Source organism: Capsicum annuum, chromosome 1 (assembly GCF_002878395.1).
Source record: "Capsicum annuum cultivar UCD-10X-F1 chromosome 1, UCD10Xv1.1, whole genome shotgun sequence".
In the NCBI taxonomy this organism is placed as follows: domain Eukaryota; kingdom Viridiplantae; phylum Streptophyta; class Magnoliopsida; order Solanales; family Solanaceae; genus Capsicum; species Capsicum annuum.
In genome coordinates this window covers 65,360,771-65,378,777 of record NC_061111.1, presented here as the reverse complement: position 1 = coordinate 65,378,777, position 18,007 = coordinate 65,360,771, and the positions used below count along the sequence as shown (strand labels likewise).

Sequence of the window (18,007 nt, the reverse complement as noted above, 5' to 3'; positions counted from 1 at the left end):
ATCACTTTTGTATTTCTAGGTTTTCTTTCTTTACGAATTTTTCTTTTATAATAAATCTTAATGTTTGTTTTATTACTTTCTCTTATGTTTTCCACTATAAATATATCATTCATATTCTTTATCAAAATTACAGATTCTTGTAGTAAATTTTTCCAGAGGTATGTTTTCTAAAATTTTAGACAGGTTTTGAAGTTTACAATAATAAATGATGTATTTTTTGATAAACAATTATAAATTGAGAAATTTCTTTGTAAGTTTTGTTTATAGTATTTCATATACAATTAGTAATTTGAAATTGAATTTTTTATAATTTTGGACAGATTATTTAGATCGTCGCATTTTGTCACGAGAAATTGATTGGTCATTCTAAATTCATGATAATTAGTAATGAAATTGACTTATTTATGATTTTGGATAAATTATTTGGATCGTCGCATCATTACGAAAAATTGATAGATCATTTTGAATGCATAATAATTAGTTATTTTATTAATTAAATATTTTTTTATCTATACTTTATGGTTAAAAAATTATGTGTACTACTTTCTGAGGATTATTCATGGTACTAGATTTTTAGGAGATTTGCTTTTTATTTATTAATTATTTGGCCTGTAACTTGACTTTTTATACTATTTTTTCTTAATTGATTTCTTCTCCTAAATAGCGAATTTCATCCAACAATAGAAATACAGTATAATAATTGATTCGAACCTTCATAGAGGATTCTGACAATTTAAATATAGATCATTAGGATGTTAATTGTTATTTTTCTAATAGATCTTATTTGCTTTTTTTGTAGTTAGATACTTCAAGTTAATTGAGCACTGAAATAAGGCATAATAATGGTTATTTAGTTTGTTCCATATTATTCCTTAATTTTGAATATCATGAATTTTTTTCATGTATTTTCATCTAAACTCTTTTGAAAATTTTGTACTAATTGTGATTTAATCGTATTTTTTTAATTGGATTCTTGTAAAAAATATTTAGAACTTTGAAAGCAACTAAAAAAAGGTTATTAAATCTTAATTAGCTAGAAAGCACTATAAATGTGTACCTAAAAAAGTAGTACTATTTTAAAACTCTATAAGGCATGAAACATAAAAAAAAACTCTAAAAAAGAGTATTTGTTGGCTCAATTAGTGGTCAATATAAAAAAAAATTACACAAAGAAATGTCTTCCTGTATACGTGCATACTCTAGCACACAAATATTTTATTTCTTTAGCATACAAAAAAATACACGAATCCAATTGTTTATCTTATCTTTTATTTAGTTCATTTCAATATCTTTTTTTAAAATACTCTATTTCTAAATTTTCATACAGTATATTTAAAACTACAAGATTAAAGTATATTTTAATATATTTCACATGTCTATAATAATTAAAAAAAAACATTAGAAAATGTATGGTGAATTATCATGTTCTTCACATTTTTTGTCTTAAAATTAGTGTTGATTTTTTAAATTTTTAACTTAATAATATAACGTACACACAATAATTTGTTCTTTTGATATTCATTTATTGTTAATTAATTATATACACGTGTAAAGCGCGTACACCTAAACTAGTATTTATATATGTGTGTATATGATATATACATGGTATAAACTTCATATATAACATACTTTGTATATTTATGTTATAAATATGCTCTGTATGTTTCTTAATACTTTGTATATTTATATGCGTGTTTATGGTATATGCATGGTATAAACTTTATATATAACATACTTTGTATATTTTTGTTATAAATATGATACTTTATATATTTATGGGTATAAATATAATACTTTGTGTATAAAGATACCAAGTATTATGGTATATAAAGGTAGCAGTTGCAGTTTACGGTATAAATTTGTTAAATTGAACATATTTTTTTATGAAAAATATGTATCACAAATTTATATTTTTAGCATATATACGGTATGAACTATTTATATTTGAATAGTATAATAAAGATGTACACAACATAATATATATAATCAAATTAAAAATGAGAATAATTTGTGGCAGTGGTAAATTAATCTGCTTCAGCTTTATTAATTCTATAAATATAGAAAACGATTATCCATTATTAATTACACGACTATAATTCTTTAAACGTCCGTATCACAACAGAAAAATTATTATTATTATATTATAGTAATTAGGATCATTAGCAGTAAAATAATGTCTTATATAAGGGAGAAAATTAAATAAGGGAGAAAAATATGATGAGAGAAAAAAAGAGATATATATTAATTAGGATAGCATTAAGTTTGAAATTATAATTATCTATTCTTTAAAACTACTATATACGTAATATTGAAAAAGTAATGTTACAAGGAGAGTTTTATGTAAAAATTTAAAAGATTGGGGTTACATATAATAATAATAAAAGTTGAAATTGGAGTTGCGAAAACACCATAAACTTGTTTTCTCTTTTCAGAAAAAAATTCTGAAATTATTTTTCGAATTTTCATGGCCAAACACCACAATTTCCAACTCCAAAAATTTTTTTCGGAAAAAAGAAAAAAAAAATTCATGACCAAACAAGCTCTTAGTTTCCATAATTTAATTTTCGAATACAGATTACTAGCACGCTTTTTATAAATAAATAGTTATGTGTTTGGATAAAAATGTTAGAAATTGATAATAATCATTTTATCAGATAAAATGACTAAAATTTCCTTACAAGCTACTGACAAAAATTTATAAATTAGAATCATTACAAGGAGATTGACGAAAATGGGATGAACAAGATGTTAGGGATTTTGTTTGGCTTGACAAAGTTAAGGAAAAATGCAAGAGCTTTTGCCGTTCAATCTTTCGCACGAAAATTTATAGGTGCGCATTCCAATCATCGTAGTTCGATCAATAAACTATGTCCATCCAATCTAACCATCTCTCCTGAAGCCCCTTTCCATTCTGGAAAGGTACTTTCTTGATTACAAGTATATCAGGGATAAATAAGAAATTCTGATCAACTTGAAATGTTTAGAAGCAGAAAAGCAGTTTCAATTTATCAAATGCATAGACAATCCTGGACCACAAGGATCATCCCATTTTCATAACTACTTTGATTTGTCGCACTTGAACCGGATGTATTTTCAAAAACAGACTATCTACCTTCACGAGATAGCGTAAGGCCTGCATACAAACTCCACTCCCCAGTCTGATATACCTCACATGTGGGATTACACTAGGTATGTTGTTATAAAGATAATCCTGGACCAGCTTATACACTGATTCAAACACCCTCATGCCCAATTTGAAAGTTGCATCTGTATTTGAGTCTAAGCAAGGCGAATATCCACTTTAAACCATGAAATTTGCCATAAAAGAGGTTAATAAAGACACACTGCATTCAATTTAAGATTTGGTAATGGCCACTGATCAGTTAAAGTATAACAACCTTAGGAGCCACACCGCAAAATGTGGGACTCAAGTCCCATTCCTTACAATAAGATACAAATCACCACACACTGCATCAGTCATCCTCAACAACAGTTGTGCGCTAGATATTGCTAGCCCCGGTCAAACATTGCCATACCGAGGTCAACATCCAAAGCTCAGTGGGCAGAGAGGAGGGGGGTGGCTCTGATATCATTGAATCAATCAAAGGAGAACCACACATCAAAAGCTGGCTATTAAGGTGGGAGAGGCCAGACTATATAAGACCCACATCAGCTCCCCATCTAGCCGATGTGAGACTCAAGCCTCATTCCTTACAATAATATCATAACATAAAGTTACTAGCATTAGCTGCAATATTCATCTTTCAACATTTCGAAGTAAGATTTGTAACGCTGAGCCAGCCCAAACATACCGAGTGTACCTCCTGTGTGCAGCATCACCACTTTTGCACATTCCTCCTGACCAAGTTGACTTGCTAGCTCCCAAGCAGCCAAAGTGTAAACTGGATCGATAAGAATACCGGTCTCTTGAGCAATCTTTTGACATATTTCAACTTCCCCCTTCAGTATATTGCCAAATCTGTAAGACAACGGGGAGAAAAAGAAAGCCCCTTAGATATTCAGTTCCACTTTGTGTAATTCAAGAATGATTACATGCAAATACAGTAGGCATTTGGAGCCGTTGTCAAAAACAGATATAGCAGGCATCTGGATAATATTTGGTTGAAGTTTAAAAAAAGACATAATACATAAACAAACACACCAGTTTGAAAGTAAACACTTCAACTTTAAGTATGCACATCTAGACACCTTAACTCATATTCCCGGTGTCAGTCGAACACTCCAATTTACAAAATGATCATTTTAGACACCTCCAAAATTTATGTGCCACGTAAGCATCGGGTATCCACGAGATACAGTGGTAATGAGTTGAAGTATTTTTTTGCAGTGCATAAAGTTGGAGTGCTTACTTGCCAGCTGAGCCAAGTTTGTGTGTCGATTTATGTATTATGCCTTGAAAAAAAGAGTACTTGAACTTGAAGTCGAGAAAGAGTATTTGGACAAAAATCTGACTGGTGAAAAAAGAGTCAAAGAGTTGTGAGTGAAGATCATGATATCACTTAAAATACTCGTCAAACAAGTTTTTCAAATATTTTACCAACATTTCAGATACTGATATTCATTATTTACAAATACTGATGTCCAAGCCAATATTTGCAAATATTGAAATATTATTGATCGCCAATGGGTAGTCGTTTTCCAACATGGAAAGGTTAGTTTTGGGAAGAAAATATCCAGTTGCACAATGCATGTTTATCCCAGATACGAAATACCTGGGAACTTCTCAGGGTGAGAAACAACAGTACTGCCTCAAAGATGAGATGACAGGGAAAAAACAAACAGCATGACCTATACTTATATCATCAAAGAATAAGACTAACAGAAGTATTCATTACTTTCTCGGGGACCTGCGTTCGACCCAGTGCACAAGTCCAGGTTCTGATCCTGTCAGCGTTTGCTCACTGCATTGAAGAGTAAAGCATCTGCGGAATTCAGAAATTAAAGTTTCCTCCTTTTTCTGGTATCCATCAATGGTGTCAGCCAGAATAACGGCAGTGACCTCCCATGGGAGCCTAATATTAAGTGAGTCAGTTTGATAGATATTGGCTATTAAAAAGATGGAGATAATGTGATGTGTTGAGGTCTTGAGGATGAATATAAGAATCTCACCCTAAGCACACTGCTCCAATTCCAAAACCAATAGCAGTTGTTCCTGTTCCAGCATCTATAATAATTTTTAACTGCTGATCTTTCCCAAATAGATGGTCTTGAGATAAGTACTCTACAAGGCGCAAAATACCTGCATGAAGCATTAGTTTGACATATATAACTGAAGTTGCAAAGGAAACACACAAGTAGCTGAATCTTTGCAGCAAATAGCACGGAAAGTACTAAGATAAGTATGTAATGGATAAGGTAGTCCTTGTTCTTTTTGAACATAGTGATGAAAAAAAAGGGACAAAATTCGACATGTAGCAATATTTTGAGGCTCGTCATTAAGAGAGTGACCCTTTGATGACATGAAAAAAAAAACTGAAGCATTCTCTAAGATTTCATCAGCAATTACTTCTCTTCCACAAGGCACAAGTATAGCATATTATTTATCGTGTATGTTGTCACATATGTTGGACACCATGTGACAAGATCTCTTGTTAACTGTCACCGCAACAAACAACACAATTACCTAGCAATGCTGCAGCATCTCCAGCCCCTTCATTAATAATAGCTACCTTCTTACTCCTTTTTGTCAGAGAATCCACGTGTGAAGAGTGTTCACCGCACCCATGAGAGGATAAAGACGCCTCTAAATCAGCAAGTGAGAAAACAAAGCCACTATCTCTTGCAACAAGACGTGCATGTTTTAAGAGCATCTCCTCCCTCCTAGCATATAGAGATCTCGGAACATAACTGACATTTCCATATAATGTTGAAATTAGATTGTAACCCGTCAAGGTTGCTGGCTGTTCTCCTCGGAGAAGTAAATGTGACTTCAATCCCCTTTCAGCACATGACACAGCTGCATTACAAGTAACCAGAAGGTTAAAATGCAGTATCTATCTCTATCCAGCAATGACACAAGTAAAATTCGATAAAGAACAATGAAATTAATAAATTTGGCAGTTAACCTGTGGCATGACGTACCAACAGCCGCAGCATGCGCACTTTGGCAACCTCCACATGTGACCTAGAATTTTAGAAGTATCACAATGAGATGCAAATTTCTTTTCCACATTCCTCGATCTCGAAAGGACTAAATATAAGGATGCTATTAGGTCATGGAGTGAGAAGACAAAAACTTTCTGATCAACTAGTCTTTCCTTCCGTATAAATGTTTGTTTTGGCTTTGAATGGGAAAGTACACGAGCACATAAACAAGGGAAATGTAAGCAGTAGTAAAGAAAAAATGTTACAAGACTTCATTAACTTTAGTTACGTGATGAACATAGCACAAACTCTCTCAAAAATATCACCAGCTTAAACGGAGAATAAAATTCCTACTTTGAATAAAATGAGCTAGAGCAATTATCAACAGCTAAAGAGTTGATGTAGACCCATCTGTGTAATACTTGGCTGATACAAACTCCAGACGACTATATTAACAATAATCTAAAAAGTTGAGCACATTGAGTTTGGTATAGCTCTGAAACGCTGCTTTGACAAGTTTTTTGGTTCTCCTTGCTCAATTTTCAAAGTATCAATGATGAAATGGCACGTTAAATTGGTATTTTCTTCTACCTATTAATTACAACAATATACCCAGCATATTCTCACAAAGTAGGGTTTTGGGAGGGTAAGTGTACGCAGTCCATACCACTACCTCAGAGGTGAAATAGAGAGGTTGTTTCCGCTAGACCCCCGCCTCAAGATAAAAAAAGTCTAGAAAAGAAATAGTAAAGGAACAAGAGTTCTTATACCTGTTCTTTATTCTTTTTTTTTTTCTTAAAAAAACAATTAATAGAACTAACTTAGTTTTAGTACACCTTTAACTTAGACTACGCAAACCTTTGAATTCAATATGCCTTTGCACACTGGGAGTAAACAAAATACTCGAACCACCAAGTTTTTTAATGAACTTCAGTACCATGTTTATGAGTTGCTAACTATCATTATTAAGCCCTGTATAAATAAGAAGGTATAAACTATTCTAAAAGCTAGAGGTATCAAATGGTCTTACAACATCTGTCACAGAACTATCTTCCAAGATAGGGAGTAGTGCGTCCAGTTTCCTCGCTTTATTACCATTCACCAAAGGATGCAATAAATCATCTCTTACAACATAAAACGAAGGTTCCTGTCGGTTGTTTTTCATCACGTAATCACCAATAGAAGGTTGTGGATTATTCAGAAAGGAAAGATTCCCAAGATTTTCACCTCCTTGTAGAAGATCATCTTTTGATATCATTATTTGATTAATTTTGGTATCTGGGGTTCTCAATGCCCATTTTCTCTTAAGAAATCTGGACACATGCTCCTCCTTAGGCAAATTGGATTTCAACGTTTCCTGAAACACAATCAAAAGATTCATATTTTCAAGATTTACTCGAATGCTGAACTTTCATTCACATTGAAGGTTCAGAATACATCAATTGTTCAAATGTTAAAGCAACATGTAAACCAATTTCAACAAAATTATCAGAGAAATATCAGAATATCATGAAGTAATCTAGTCAAAGTATCCACTAAAGCTACAGTTCTACAAGATAGACACTTCTACTTTTTATTTATTTTTATTTTTTAACAACTAACCAACAATCTATTGTTTTGAACTTCAAAACAAGGTAGATAATGTGCCCCCTTACCCTTCCCCAAATTCCAGACTTGGTTCACAACAGGATTCAGACCCGTGATATGTGCCAACTACACATTGCACGATGTACTACCTTTTCCGGTGAACCAAAGTTGTGGGGTCTATTTCTACAAAATCAATCAACTATCTCAATCTCAAATTATGGCAAAAATCTACCCTTGATTTTTAGTATTTGCATTACGAATTGAGTTTAGGGCATGTGTATAAGTTCATAACATATTTGGGACTTGCGGGGGGTGATGACCAAAGTGCTCAAGGTGGTGTCAGACAAGTTACAACCTAAAAAAAATTGAATCTGCACCAGGTGCGAGCGCACAAGTTAAAAATCTCAGAACAGCAGTATCACGCTACTGGCTGGCAATTGCGCAGTTGACTTAATTGGCGCTTGACTGCAATCACGCTAAGGTCCAGTGAGCTATTTAGCATGATAGTGGTAAGGGTAGGTTATCGCGCTGAGTAATCTGATCAGGTTTAACTATGAACTGTGACAAACTCATTTTTTTTATCAAATAAAAGTATTCTCATTCGTAAAAAAAGCCAAATTCGCCGTATACAAGATGTATTCCGTATACCAAAAGGTAAATAATCTACAAAAGGATATGATTCTCTACAAACTCCACCCAATCATCTATACAAAAGGCGACTTTCTGTGCACCAAAAGAAATAAGGGAAAGAGACTACTCGACTGAGAGAAACTCAACTCTACTCCTTTGAAAGCTCTCTTATTCCTCTCTCTCCAAACAGACCACATTGACGCAAGTGGAATTACATTTCAAGCTCTACATTTTCTCCTCCTTCTCTCATTCTTCCGGCTGAGAACCAAGTTATGCTCAGGTGAGCCAACCATGATCTGCTTGTCATGGAAGTTATGACACTTTTATTTTCTTTCTTTTTCGGTTTTACATTTGTCCCTTGATGTTTTATTAACATTCCATAGTAGCTCCCTTGACTATTGATACAAGACAAACAAGAGGAATACGAAACAGCCACAAAAACAGTCCAATACACCCTCCAAAACAGTCCACAAATCACAACAAATCGTGGACCAAATGGAGACCTCACTCGAATTCGACAAATACAACAAGAATACAAGAAACAAAGGTGTATTTGACACCCAAAATAGCCACAAATCGTGAAGAACAAGATGACAACAAGAACACAAATTTTCGGATTCAACAAGACACAAAAACAGTCCACTACAAACAATAACAAGATTACAAGAATAAAAGGATAGATAGTGAGATATAGATTTGTTACAAGACTTAGGAACAAAGTGTGATTCAAACACTAAACCCCTAATTAATGTAACAACAACATCACACTCTTACGGTGACCACAAGGGAATCACTCACCTCAAGATCCACCGTTTCCAAGCAAAGAACAATATTGGCTTTTCCAAGCCCTATACTAAGGATGACTTTTCCAAGCCCTAACTAAGAACTATACTAAGGTGTTGCACTCTCCAAAGAGAGAATAAGTCTTTCAAATGTTCTTCATTAACAAAAGAGAAATGACCTAAAATAGACTATATATAGTATATTACAAAAGAAAGATAAAATGACTCCAATGCCCTTAATGAGGTGGGTGGCAATGGAGTGTCATTTAGACAAGGCTAAAAGACCAAAGTGACCTTGAGGCTAAGTGACCAAAATGACCTTAATAAAAGGGGCCAAAACCGTGAACCATCAAATGTGGTCCAAACCCGTGAGTCCTCTAGTCTTCAAGGCTCCAAGCAATCTTCCACACACAGGCTTGTTTGATGGCATGCTCAAAATAACCCCTACAAGTATGATCGTGTGCCTTCCATGGGACCAAAACTTGATTCTTCATGTAGTGACTTTGAATGATGCCATCGAAAGCTAAGGCGGCCATTTCACTTGTATCATCCCCCTTTCTTGAAAAGGATTCGACCTCGAATCTGTACTTTGCAAAACAAGAGCAAGGACAAACAAGCACAACATCCTCATGGCATGAGGGTTAAGGTTAGCACAATAATAAACATCATCACGCCAAGGGGGTACATACTTGAAGTATAACCAAGAATCCTTTGAAGTGAGTTTTAAAAACTCAATGAAAGATGTACGAAGGATTTGGTTATGGGATACACCAAGAGTGATACTTTGCTTGTCATGTAGACCAAGAAACAAGTAGGGTGCACCAACATTACCATTTCTACATTTGACACCGGGGTCAAATGGGAAAAGTGGCCATAGACACGGGTCTAGACAACACTCCCCTTTCCCGTGGTCTACTCCCAAACTAAACGACATACTCTCTATAATAGCATACATATCATCCAAAGCAAATAGAGAGTAGAGAAAGGTATCACTCAAATCGACTTCTACCAAGGTGCCCTCATATGTGTACTCCCCACTAGTTTCCCAATAATAACCATGAGTACTCTCAACAATAAAGTCACACAAAGTAAAAGAAGAAGTAGCTTCCGCAACTACACATTCCTTACCCCTAAGAGTACTCTCATCTTCCAAAAAGAGATTTCCATCTTTAGGAGGAATGTTGTCACACCAAAGTGGGTTAGCATATAGGCTATAGCTTCCAAGGCAAGCTACACCATCATTTTCACCACTAGCTTTATTAGAAGTGTTTAAATCATCTTCAAACAAGACATTACACCTAAAGAGAGTGTGATCTACCTCACGGACAGATTTGGAATAAGCAAGTTCCTCACACTCTAAATGATCAATATCAAGTTTCAAGGATGTTCCAAACACAAGATTACCCCAAGAAGAGATCTCGGGTTCACTCCCACTTTGTTGACCAACATTTTCAAATACTTCACTCACTTGAGTTCTATTAAGCACATCACACACATACTCAAGTGGGGGACAATTTTCACAAACAAGTTGATCAACACCAATTACACAAGATGATGTACTTCCATTCAACATATAGGCTTCAACACTAGGTGGACATAAATTGATCTTATAAGAAGAGTCAATTTCGTCATCAATAGGATCAACTAGTGTATCCAAACTCACAATATGTACATCATCAACAAGAGGCAAGGAATCATTAGACTCATAAATAAGTAAGCTACTACTCACACTCAATGGCTTACTAGCCACACAATTGTCATTCACATGCACTAAAGTGTAAGAGTTAGCTATTTTACCTTTAAGATCTTGACTAGACTCTTCCTTGCCGTGAGGTGAAGGTCCTCCACAAGCTTGAGCAGCAACTTCCTTTTGGCATTGTTCGCCTTCGCTTGCCATGTTGGTACGTACCTACACAAATGTCCTTAGAAATGGAAGGACAACCAATGTTAGCACGGTTTGGTGCCAATCCCCTCACTTCGCTCCACATATCCTCTCCCTTTTCCACTCTCGGATTATCACCTTGCACTCCCTTACTCCTCGCAATCTTTTCTCTCTCATCATAAATCAGATTGGAGTAGGTAAGCATTTCTCTTTGCGGTTTGGGTAGCAAGTACGTTATGAGGCGATTTCCCCATTGGTCTCTTACAACATTAGGCCAATTTTGCACGTTAGGAACTTGATGTCGTGCAAACCAATCGGCACCCAAGCTCATATGATCGTAGGTTAAGGAAAAAACATCGCACCACACCTCCTCAAGGTAATCAAATTGGGAGAAGACAACTTTTACCCTCTCGGTAACCTTGAACTCGCCCAAGTAGTATGGAACAAGTAAAGGCTCTCGAAATAACCCCAAGTAGTCAACCATGGACGGAAGAATGTAGTTTCCATAATACCTATCATTCAACACCATAAGGTAGCCCGGTATCCCACAAATAGTCACCTTTCCGGAGTGTACACTCCTCCTTGGATCAACATTGTAAGGCACACGAGTACCCGTCGGTTTTGGAGATGCTTGCCCTCTTCTTCTCATGGGACAACCTCTACTATAGCTAGTATAACCAATCACACTATGTTGACCTTGATAATAAGTACTACAAGGTGAAGAATATGATCTTTCACACTCCACACGCGTACTCTCATCATAGCTCTCATAAGCTTTACGAATGAAAGGGTTATACCTAACACCAAATGTAGGTTCAGAGTGGGAAGTATAAGACTCCTCACATGCCCCAACTTCATCATAAGAACCATCACGAGGTCCTACATCATCTCCAAATTCACTATAAGCACTAGGCACATCATTCCCCTCATTTTCTCCCCTAAACCCGAGACCCTCAAATCTGCCCAAGTGTTGATCATGGCTATTTTCATAGCCCTCACAATCTCCCTCAACTTCGTAGCCATAAAACCCCTCACTACAATCATAGTCTCCCATGTTGTAGTCACAATAATCCCCGGCTATCGAAGACATGTTCCCCTTATATCACCTTTGTACCTACAGAATGAACAAACAAGATTAGTAGTAAAGCTTCTCACTAACACTCGTATACACTCACCTTTGTGATTCTCACAATTGGAACGGCGAATATTGAAAGTTGCTTATACTCCGGTAATCAATAGGATGTCAATTCTACTTGGAGGTCGGAATAGATTCATGTTTGATTGACTCAAGACACAAAAATAAAATTTACTTACGAACTTGCAACAAAGAAGTTACTACGAGTTAAAAACGAGAAAAAGCACATAAATAATGAAGACACGAAAGGAACGGATTCAACAATTAATCTACAACTAAGTAGGTGATTACTAGTTGTTAATTAATTCTAGAATCAAGACAGGAAACTAAGGAAACAATAAAGTGAAACTAATAATCTAAAATTTGAGCCAAAATTCGATGTGTGAACAGTAACTTGATGACGTGGCAGCCACGTATTAGTTGCGGTTTCTACAATTTTTATTTTCCAAAGCCCAAGTCTTGACCAATTTTAATTTGGATGGGTGGAATTTGTTTTAAGGAGGGAAGACTGTCTTTGAGCCTTTTTTTTTCAAGTTTCAAATTTCAAGACTTGACTTTTGTAGTACTTTTCCTTAAAACATGGACCCTTGTTTTTTCGGAAAAGTGATTGAGATGTGATTGACTTGTTGGTGAGTGATGGTAAGTCTTACAAGACTAACAAAGTTCTCACACTTTTTCTTTCACCTTTTTGGATCTAACTTTCACTTTATTTTAACAAGGTATGAAGGTTTGGAAGAACATCAAGAACACTTCAACAATCGCCAAGAAAATCAACAACAATCTCCAAAGAACAACAACAATTCCGCAACAAAAAGGTCAACTACAAACTTCCAACAAACGGCCAAGTCCTTTAGTGTGGTGTTTTGGTCTTAACAAGGGGTGAAGATTGGGATGAACAACAAGAACACAACAACTTTTCAAGGACAATAACAACACAAAAAACGTCCAGCTCAAGTCCACAAGAAAGGTACGGCCAAGAACAACAACATCAATACACGGCCATTAACTTGTTCACAACAACCATCTCAACAATTCAAGCTCAACTTTAGATCTAGACTCAAGAGTGTTAGAGAAGAAGAAAGCTAACACTAGAAACAACAAATCAAACAAAAGAACACCTAGATCTAGACTCAACTTTTCAGCCAAGACAACAACAACAAGAATCCAACTTCTCGGCCAAGGACACAACTTTTTTTTTTTTGTATTTTTCAACTACCAAGCCCAAGATTGATCTTGTAGGAACAAGATCAAGCCATGCTTTGATACCAAATGATACGAGACAAACAAGAGGAACACGAAATAGCCACAAAAATAGTCCAATACACCCTTCAAAACAGTCCACAAATCACAACAAATCGTGGACCAAATGGAGACCTCACTCGGATTCGACAAATACAACAAGAATACAAGAAACAAAGGTGTATTTGACACCCAAAACAGCCACAAATCGTGAAGAACAAGATGACAACAAGAACACAAATTTTAGGAAGTACTGGGGTGAGGTGATTAGGCGGGACATGGAGCAGTTACAGCTCACCGAGGACATGACCCTAAATAGCAAGGTCTGGAGGACGCGAATTAGGGCAGAGGACTAGGGCCAGTTTGAGTCGCTAGTGTAGGGAATTACTTGGTGGGGGTTTTATTCCTGTTATGAGTCCGTGTTCCATGTTTTATTACGAATCTGTGTGCTTTCCTCTGTTTTATATTATTTATGGGTGCCGTATTTATGTTATGTAATCTTGTGCTGTGCTTTACTATGTGTTTGTGTGGTATCTCGTGCCTTGTGCCGGGGGTCTATCGGAAACAGCCTTTCTACTTCTTCAGAGGTAGAGGTATGGACTGCGTACATCTTACCCCCCCAGACCCCACTAGGTGGGAATACACTGGATTTGTTGTTGTAACAAGACACAAAAACAGTCCACTACAAACAATAACAAGATTACAAGAATAAAAAGATAGATAGTGAGATATAGATTTGTTACAAGACTTAGGAACAAAGTGTGATTCAAACACTAAACCCCTAATTAATGTAACAACAACACCACACTCTTACGGTGACCACCAAGGGAATCACTCATCTCAAGATCCACCGTTTCCAAGCAAAGAACAATATTGGATTTTCCAAGCCCTATACTAAGGATGACTTCTCCAAGCCCTAACTAAGAACTATACTAAGGTGTTGCACTCTCCAAAGAGAGAATAAGTCTTTCAAATGTTCATCATTCATTAACAAAAGAGAAATGACCTAAAATAGACTATATATAGTATATTACAAAAGAAAGATAAAATGACTCCAATGCCCTTAATGAGGTGGGTGGCAATGGAGTGTCATTTAGACAAGGCTAAAAGACCAAAATGACCTTGAGGCTAAGTGACCAAAATGACCTTAATAAAAGGGGTCAAAACCGTGAACCATCAAATGTGGTCCAAACCCGTGAGTCCTCTAGTCTTTAAGGCTCCAAGCAATCTTCCATACACAGGTTTGTTTGATGGCATGCTCAAAATAACCCCTACAAGTATGATCTCGTGCCCTCCATTGGACCAAAGCTTGATTCTTCACGTAGTGAATTTGAATGATGCCATCGAAAGCTAAGGCGGTCATTTCACTTATATCAACTATACTATTGGGGTTTCACGCTATCTTTCACATTGGTAATTTTTCTTTCCAAATTCCATTGCTTATTAGATTTCAGGGCTTTAGTTATGCTTCCAAATGCTTCACTTTAAAGTTTAACATTATTCTCAAATTGGATGTGAAACAATGAAGCGGTTCACCTAACGGTGGGTGGTCGCTCGTTAGGTGCCTCTTGCGACTAGTAGAAATAGGTCCTGACAAATTAGTAGGGATCAACTATATGGAACCATTTGTTTTCTGCTATATTCAGGTTCAGTTATCAAAATATTCACCATAATTAGACTGATTTTATGCTGTCCATTAGCCCACAGATATTCCTCCTTTATTCAATGTTTGGAACTGGCAATGCTCTGCCAAATTCACATAGATAATCTATTCAAAATCCTCAACCCTGAATTCTCATAACTCATAGAAATACATCAATTATCTGAACATGGAAGCATAATCTAAACCAAGTATCCATGAAATAATCAGTGAATTATTCCAACACCTAAATTAAGAGCCCGTTTGGATGGTCTTATAGCTTTTTGCTTATAAGTCAAAAACCATAAGTTAAGAATTCTAACTTATGGGAGCTAAAAGCACTTTTTTGGTTTACCCAAACACCGCGAAAATGCTTAAAAGCTATTTCGACTCGAAAGCACTTAAAATATGCCAATTCAAACCAGCTCTAAATTAGATATTCCCTCCGTCCATCTTTATTTGTCCACTTTCCTATTGGCACATGAATTAAGAAGAAGTAAATGATAGGAGTAATATTACCATAATACCCTTTGAATATAGTAAATTTAATGTTTTGGGAAATGCATTAGATTTGAATCGTATATAATGCTAAGGTAAAATGGGTAGAAATAGGTAAATTATCCATTGGTTTTATAAATTGGACAAGTATTGTTGGACATCCCAAAATAGAAAAGTAGATAAGTAAAGATAAGAGTATACTGAGAAAAGAAACTGACAATTTAGAAAAACACTAAAAAGAATCAAACTTTTCAAAAATACTCTCAATGGATAATAAAATGTAGCTAAATAACCTATGTTAAATCATCTAAATTGTAAAGAGTGGGACAATCCTCAACCCATGAGCTAGCTTTTGGGATTGAGTTAGGCGCAAGATTTATCCGTTAACATAGTATTAGAGTCATGCTCATCCTAATTCTTTGTTAACCAATGTTGGGCCCCATATCATATTGTCCACACTCCAACTAATGAGGTCTGCATGTGTGTAGAGTGTTAAGAGTCCCACATCAAATATAGGAAGGGTAATTGGTCTCGTTATATGGATTTGGACAGTGTTCACCCTAAGTTAGCTTTTGCGGTTGAGTTAGGCCTAATATCCATTCCCTAACATGGTATCAGTGTCAAACCGATCCCAATTCCTTGTCCACGGTTCAGTTAATGTGGTCTGCGTATGTGAGGAAGTATGGTTAATTGGTCCCCTTATACGAACTTAAGACAATCCTCACCCTATATGATAACGATCTTAGTCGGAGGTGACTAAAATCGATATCAGAACGCAGAATTAAACAACAAAGTTAAAGGATAGTTGAGAAATAAGAGATGAGAAGTGATGAAAGAAAGGCTCAATCGAACAATAATTATGCCAAGGGAAAAAGAGAACTCAATCAAATGCACGAGAAACCAAATTGAATCCACAAAATGACAACTCGAGGATCAATCAAGAAAAGAAGATAACACAAGCAATTCGGGAATCCACCCTAATCACTCGATCTAAGCTAACAATTGGAATGGAACGCAATTACTAGCCTGACCTAGAGTAACTAAATATCAAGTCTATTCAAGATAATTCAATCATCAAAAATATAAGTAATGAGAATGACTAAGGCAACTATTTATAGTCATTTCCTTTACAAAAATAGCCAAAAGTGACTAATTTACAAACCTTCTTAATTGCCCAAATGACATCTTGATTGCTTATGACCTTGTGTATTTGTTTCTTCATGTCTTCCTCCGGGCTCCAAGCTATCATCCATATATGGAAGCCCCTCCTAACGTGCTTCAAGCTAACCGTGCTCGTATCACTAGAAGCTAGTTTTGGTATTGCGTTATTCCCAAAATAAAGAATGAGTAATCAACGGAATCAAAATTTTCACAACGGTGGTTCAAAATACAAAGAAGTAAACACACGAAGAAGCCAAAAGGGTTCAACATCTACTCTAAATTAATAAAAGAATAATTTTAACCGTGTATAACAGTGTAATTTTTAGCCGAAAGGAGTTCGGATGAATCCCTCAGCCCTTCCTGGCTTTGCCCCTAAGTTCAAATAGTCCTAAGGTAAACATGAATCAAATTTCTAGCTCAAAATTTTGCTTCAAGAACTACCAACAACATTGGAACATGTCTATTAGTCAAATTATTTTCAGTTCTTGGCACAGTTGTACTCTGATTACTACATAACCAAGAAAAAGTCTGAATCTTTATATCAAGAATGGGATATATATAACGAAAAAGGAAAAAAAGGCAAACCTTGAGACCTTTTGGAGATGACCCACAATGAAATCTGAATGTAGAAGATAAAATCATCCCATTTCTTGGTTGCTGCAATTGAAACTTTGTGCAATTCAACATTTTTCAGGGGTTGCTCTTCAATTTTCAAGAATCATTTGCTGAAAATGAGCTATATTTGGCCTATTAGGGATGCCTTAGGAGCATTTATATGTACATGTATAATCTATACTAGTTTAGCACGTGTAAGTTTTGATTCATCGTCAAGGTTTAATCTAATATTTTTATATTTATTCCTAAATTTTTCAAAAAAAAATTAGAATTAAATTTAGTTAATTTAAAATTCTTAAACTAATAAAAAAAGAATTAGTTATCTTAATTCTGATGACTTCTAATAAGGAAAGTTATTATTATAAATATATTTAATTAATTTTCAACTCTTAAATATTAAGAAAAATAGTAAAAGAACGATTTTGTCTAAAACAAAAAATTCGAATGAAGGGTAAAAAGTTCAAACACTATTACTAAAGTCACACTTTTAATATATTATGTAGATATAAATTATAGATATAGATTATAGATTTAGATATAAATTAGAGATGAGAAATTAGGGATTAGAGATTATCCCAAGTTATTTAATACAAAACTTGAATTGGTAAAAGATATATTTTAAATGATACATATATTTTTACAAAATAGAAATCAGAACAATATAAAAAAATAACAACTCTTAATTTAAGTTAAATATTCTTGTAAACTTAATGCTATTTTAGTTATATCTAATG

At 35.1% G+C, this 18,007-nt stretch overlaps 1 protein-coding gene across 19 annotated transcripts; it reads right to left on the bottom strand.

Moving 5' to 3' along the window:
* Positions 1-3,330: 3,330 nt before the first annotated feature.
* LOC107875564 (D-cysteine desulfhydrase 2, mitochondrial) lies at positions 3,331-17,463 on the bottom strand. 19 transcript variants are annotated; one of them, XM_047399389.1, is made up of 9 exons: positions 17,244-17,382; positions 16,660-16,798; positions 7,333-7,462; positions 7,136-7,252; positions 6,103-6,145; positions 5,645-5,977; positions 5,131-5,260; positions 4,857-5,033; positions 3,331-3,979 (listed from the first exon to the last, which is right to left on the bottom strand). In XM_047399389.1, the coding sequence occupies exons 3-9, from the start codon at positions 7,348-7,350 to the stop codon at positions 3,745-3,747; spliced, it is 1,053 nt and encodes a 350-aa protein (XP_047255345.1). In that variant the 5' UTR covers positions 7,351-7,462; positions 16,660-16,798; positions 17,244-17,382; the 3' UTR covers positions 3,331-3,744. The 19 variants fall into 19 exon arrangements, with proteins under 19 accessions (XP_047255345.1, XP_016577814.1, XP_016577822.1 ...); XM_016722328.2 differs by having other exon boundaries at positions 7,136-7,462; positions 16,660-16,805; positions 17,252-17,408; XM_016722336.2 differs by having other exon boundaries at positions 5,131-5,242; positions 7,136-7,462; positions 16,660-16,805; positions 17,252-17,408.
* Positions 17,464-18,007: the final 544 nt, after the last annotated feature.

What these genes read in the sequence shown, in the direction of transcription:
- LOC107875564 (XM_016722328.2), bottom strand. Translation starts at nt 17,345, where the DNA reads ATGTTGAATTGCACAAAGTTTCAATTGCAGCAACCAAGAAATGGGATG. An exon ending in TTGTGGGTCATCTCCAAAAG is followed by an intron (nt 16,806 to 17,251) that starts GTCTCAAGGTTT and finishes TACCAAAACTAG; the next exon opens with CTTCTAGTGATACGAGCACG. An exon ending in ATAGTTCTGTGACAGATGTT is followed by an intron (nt 6,146 to 7,135) that starts GTAAGACCATTT and finishes CTAAAATTCTAG; the next exon opens with GTCACATGTGGAGGTTGCCA.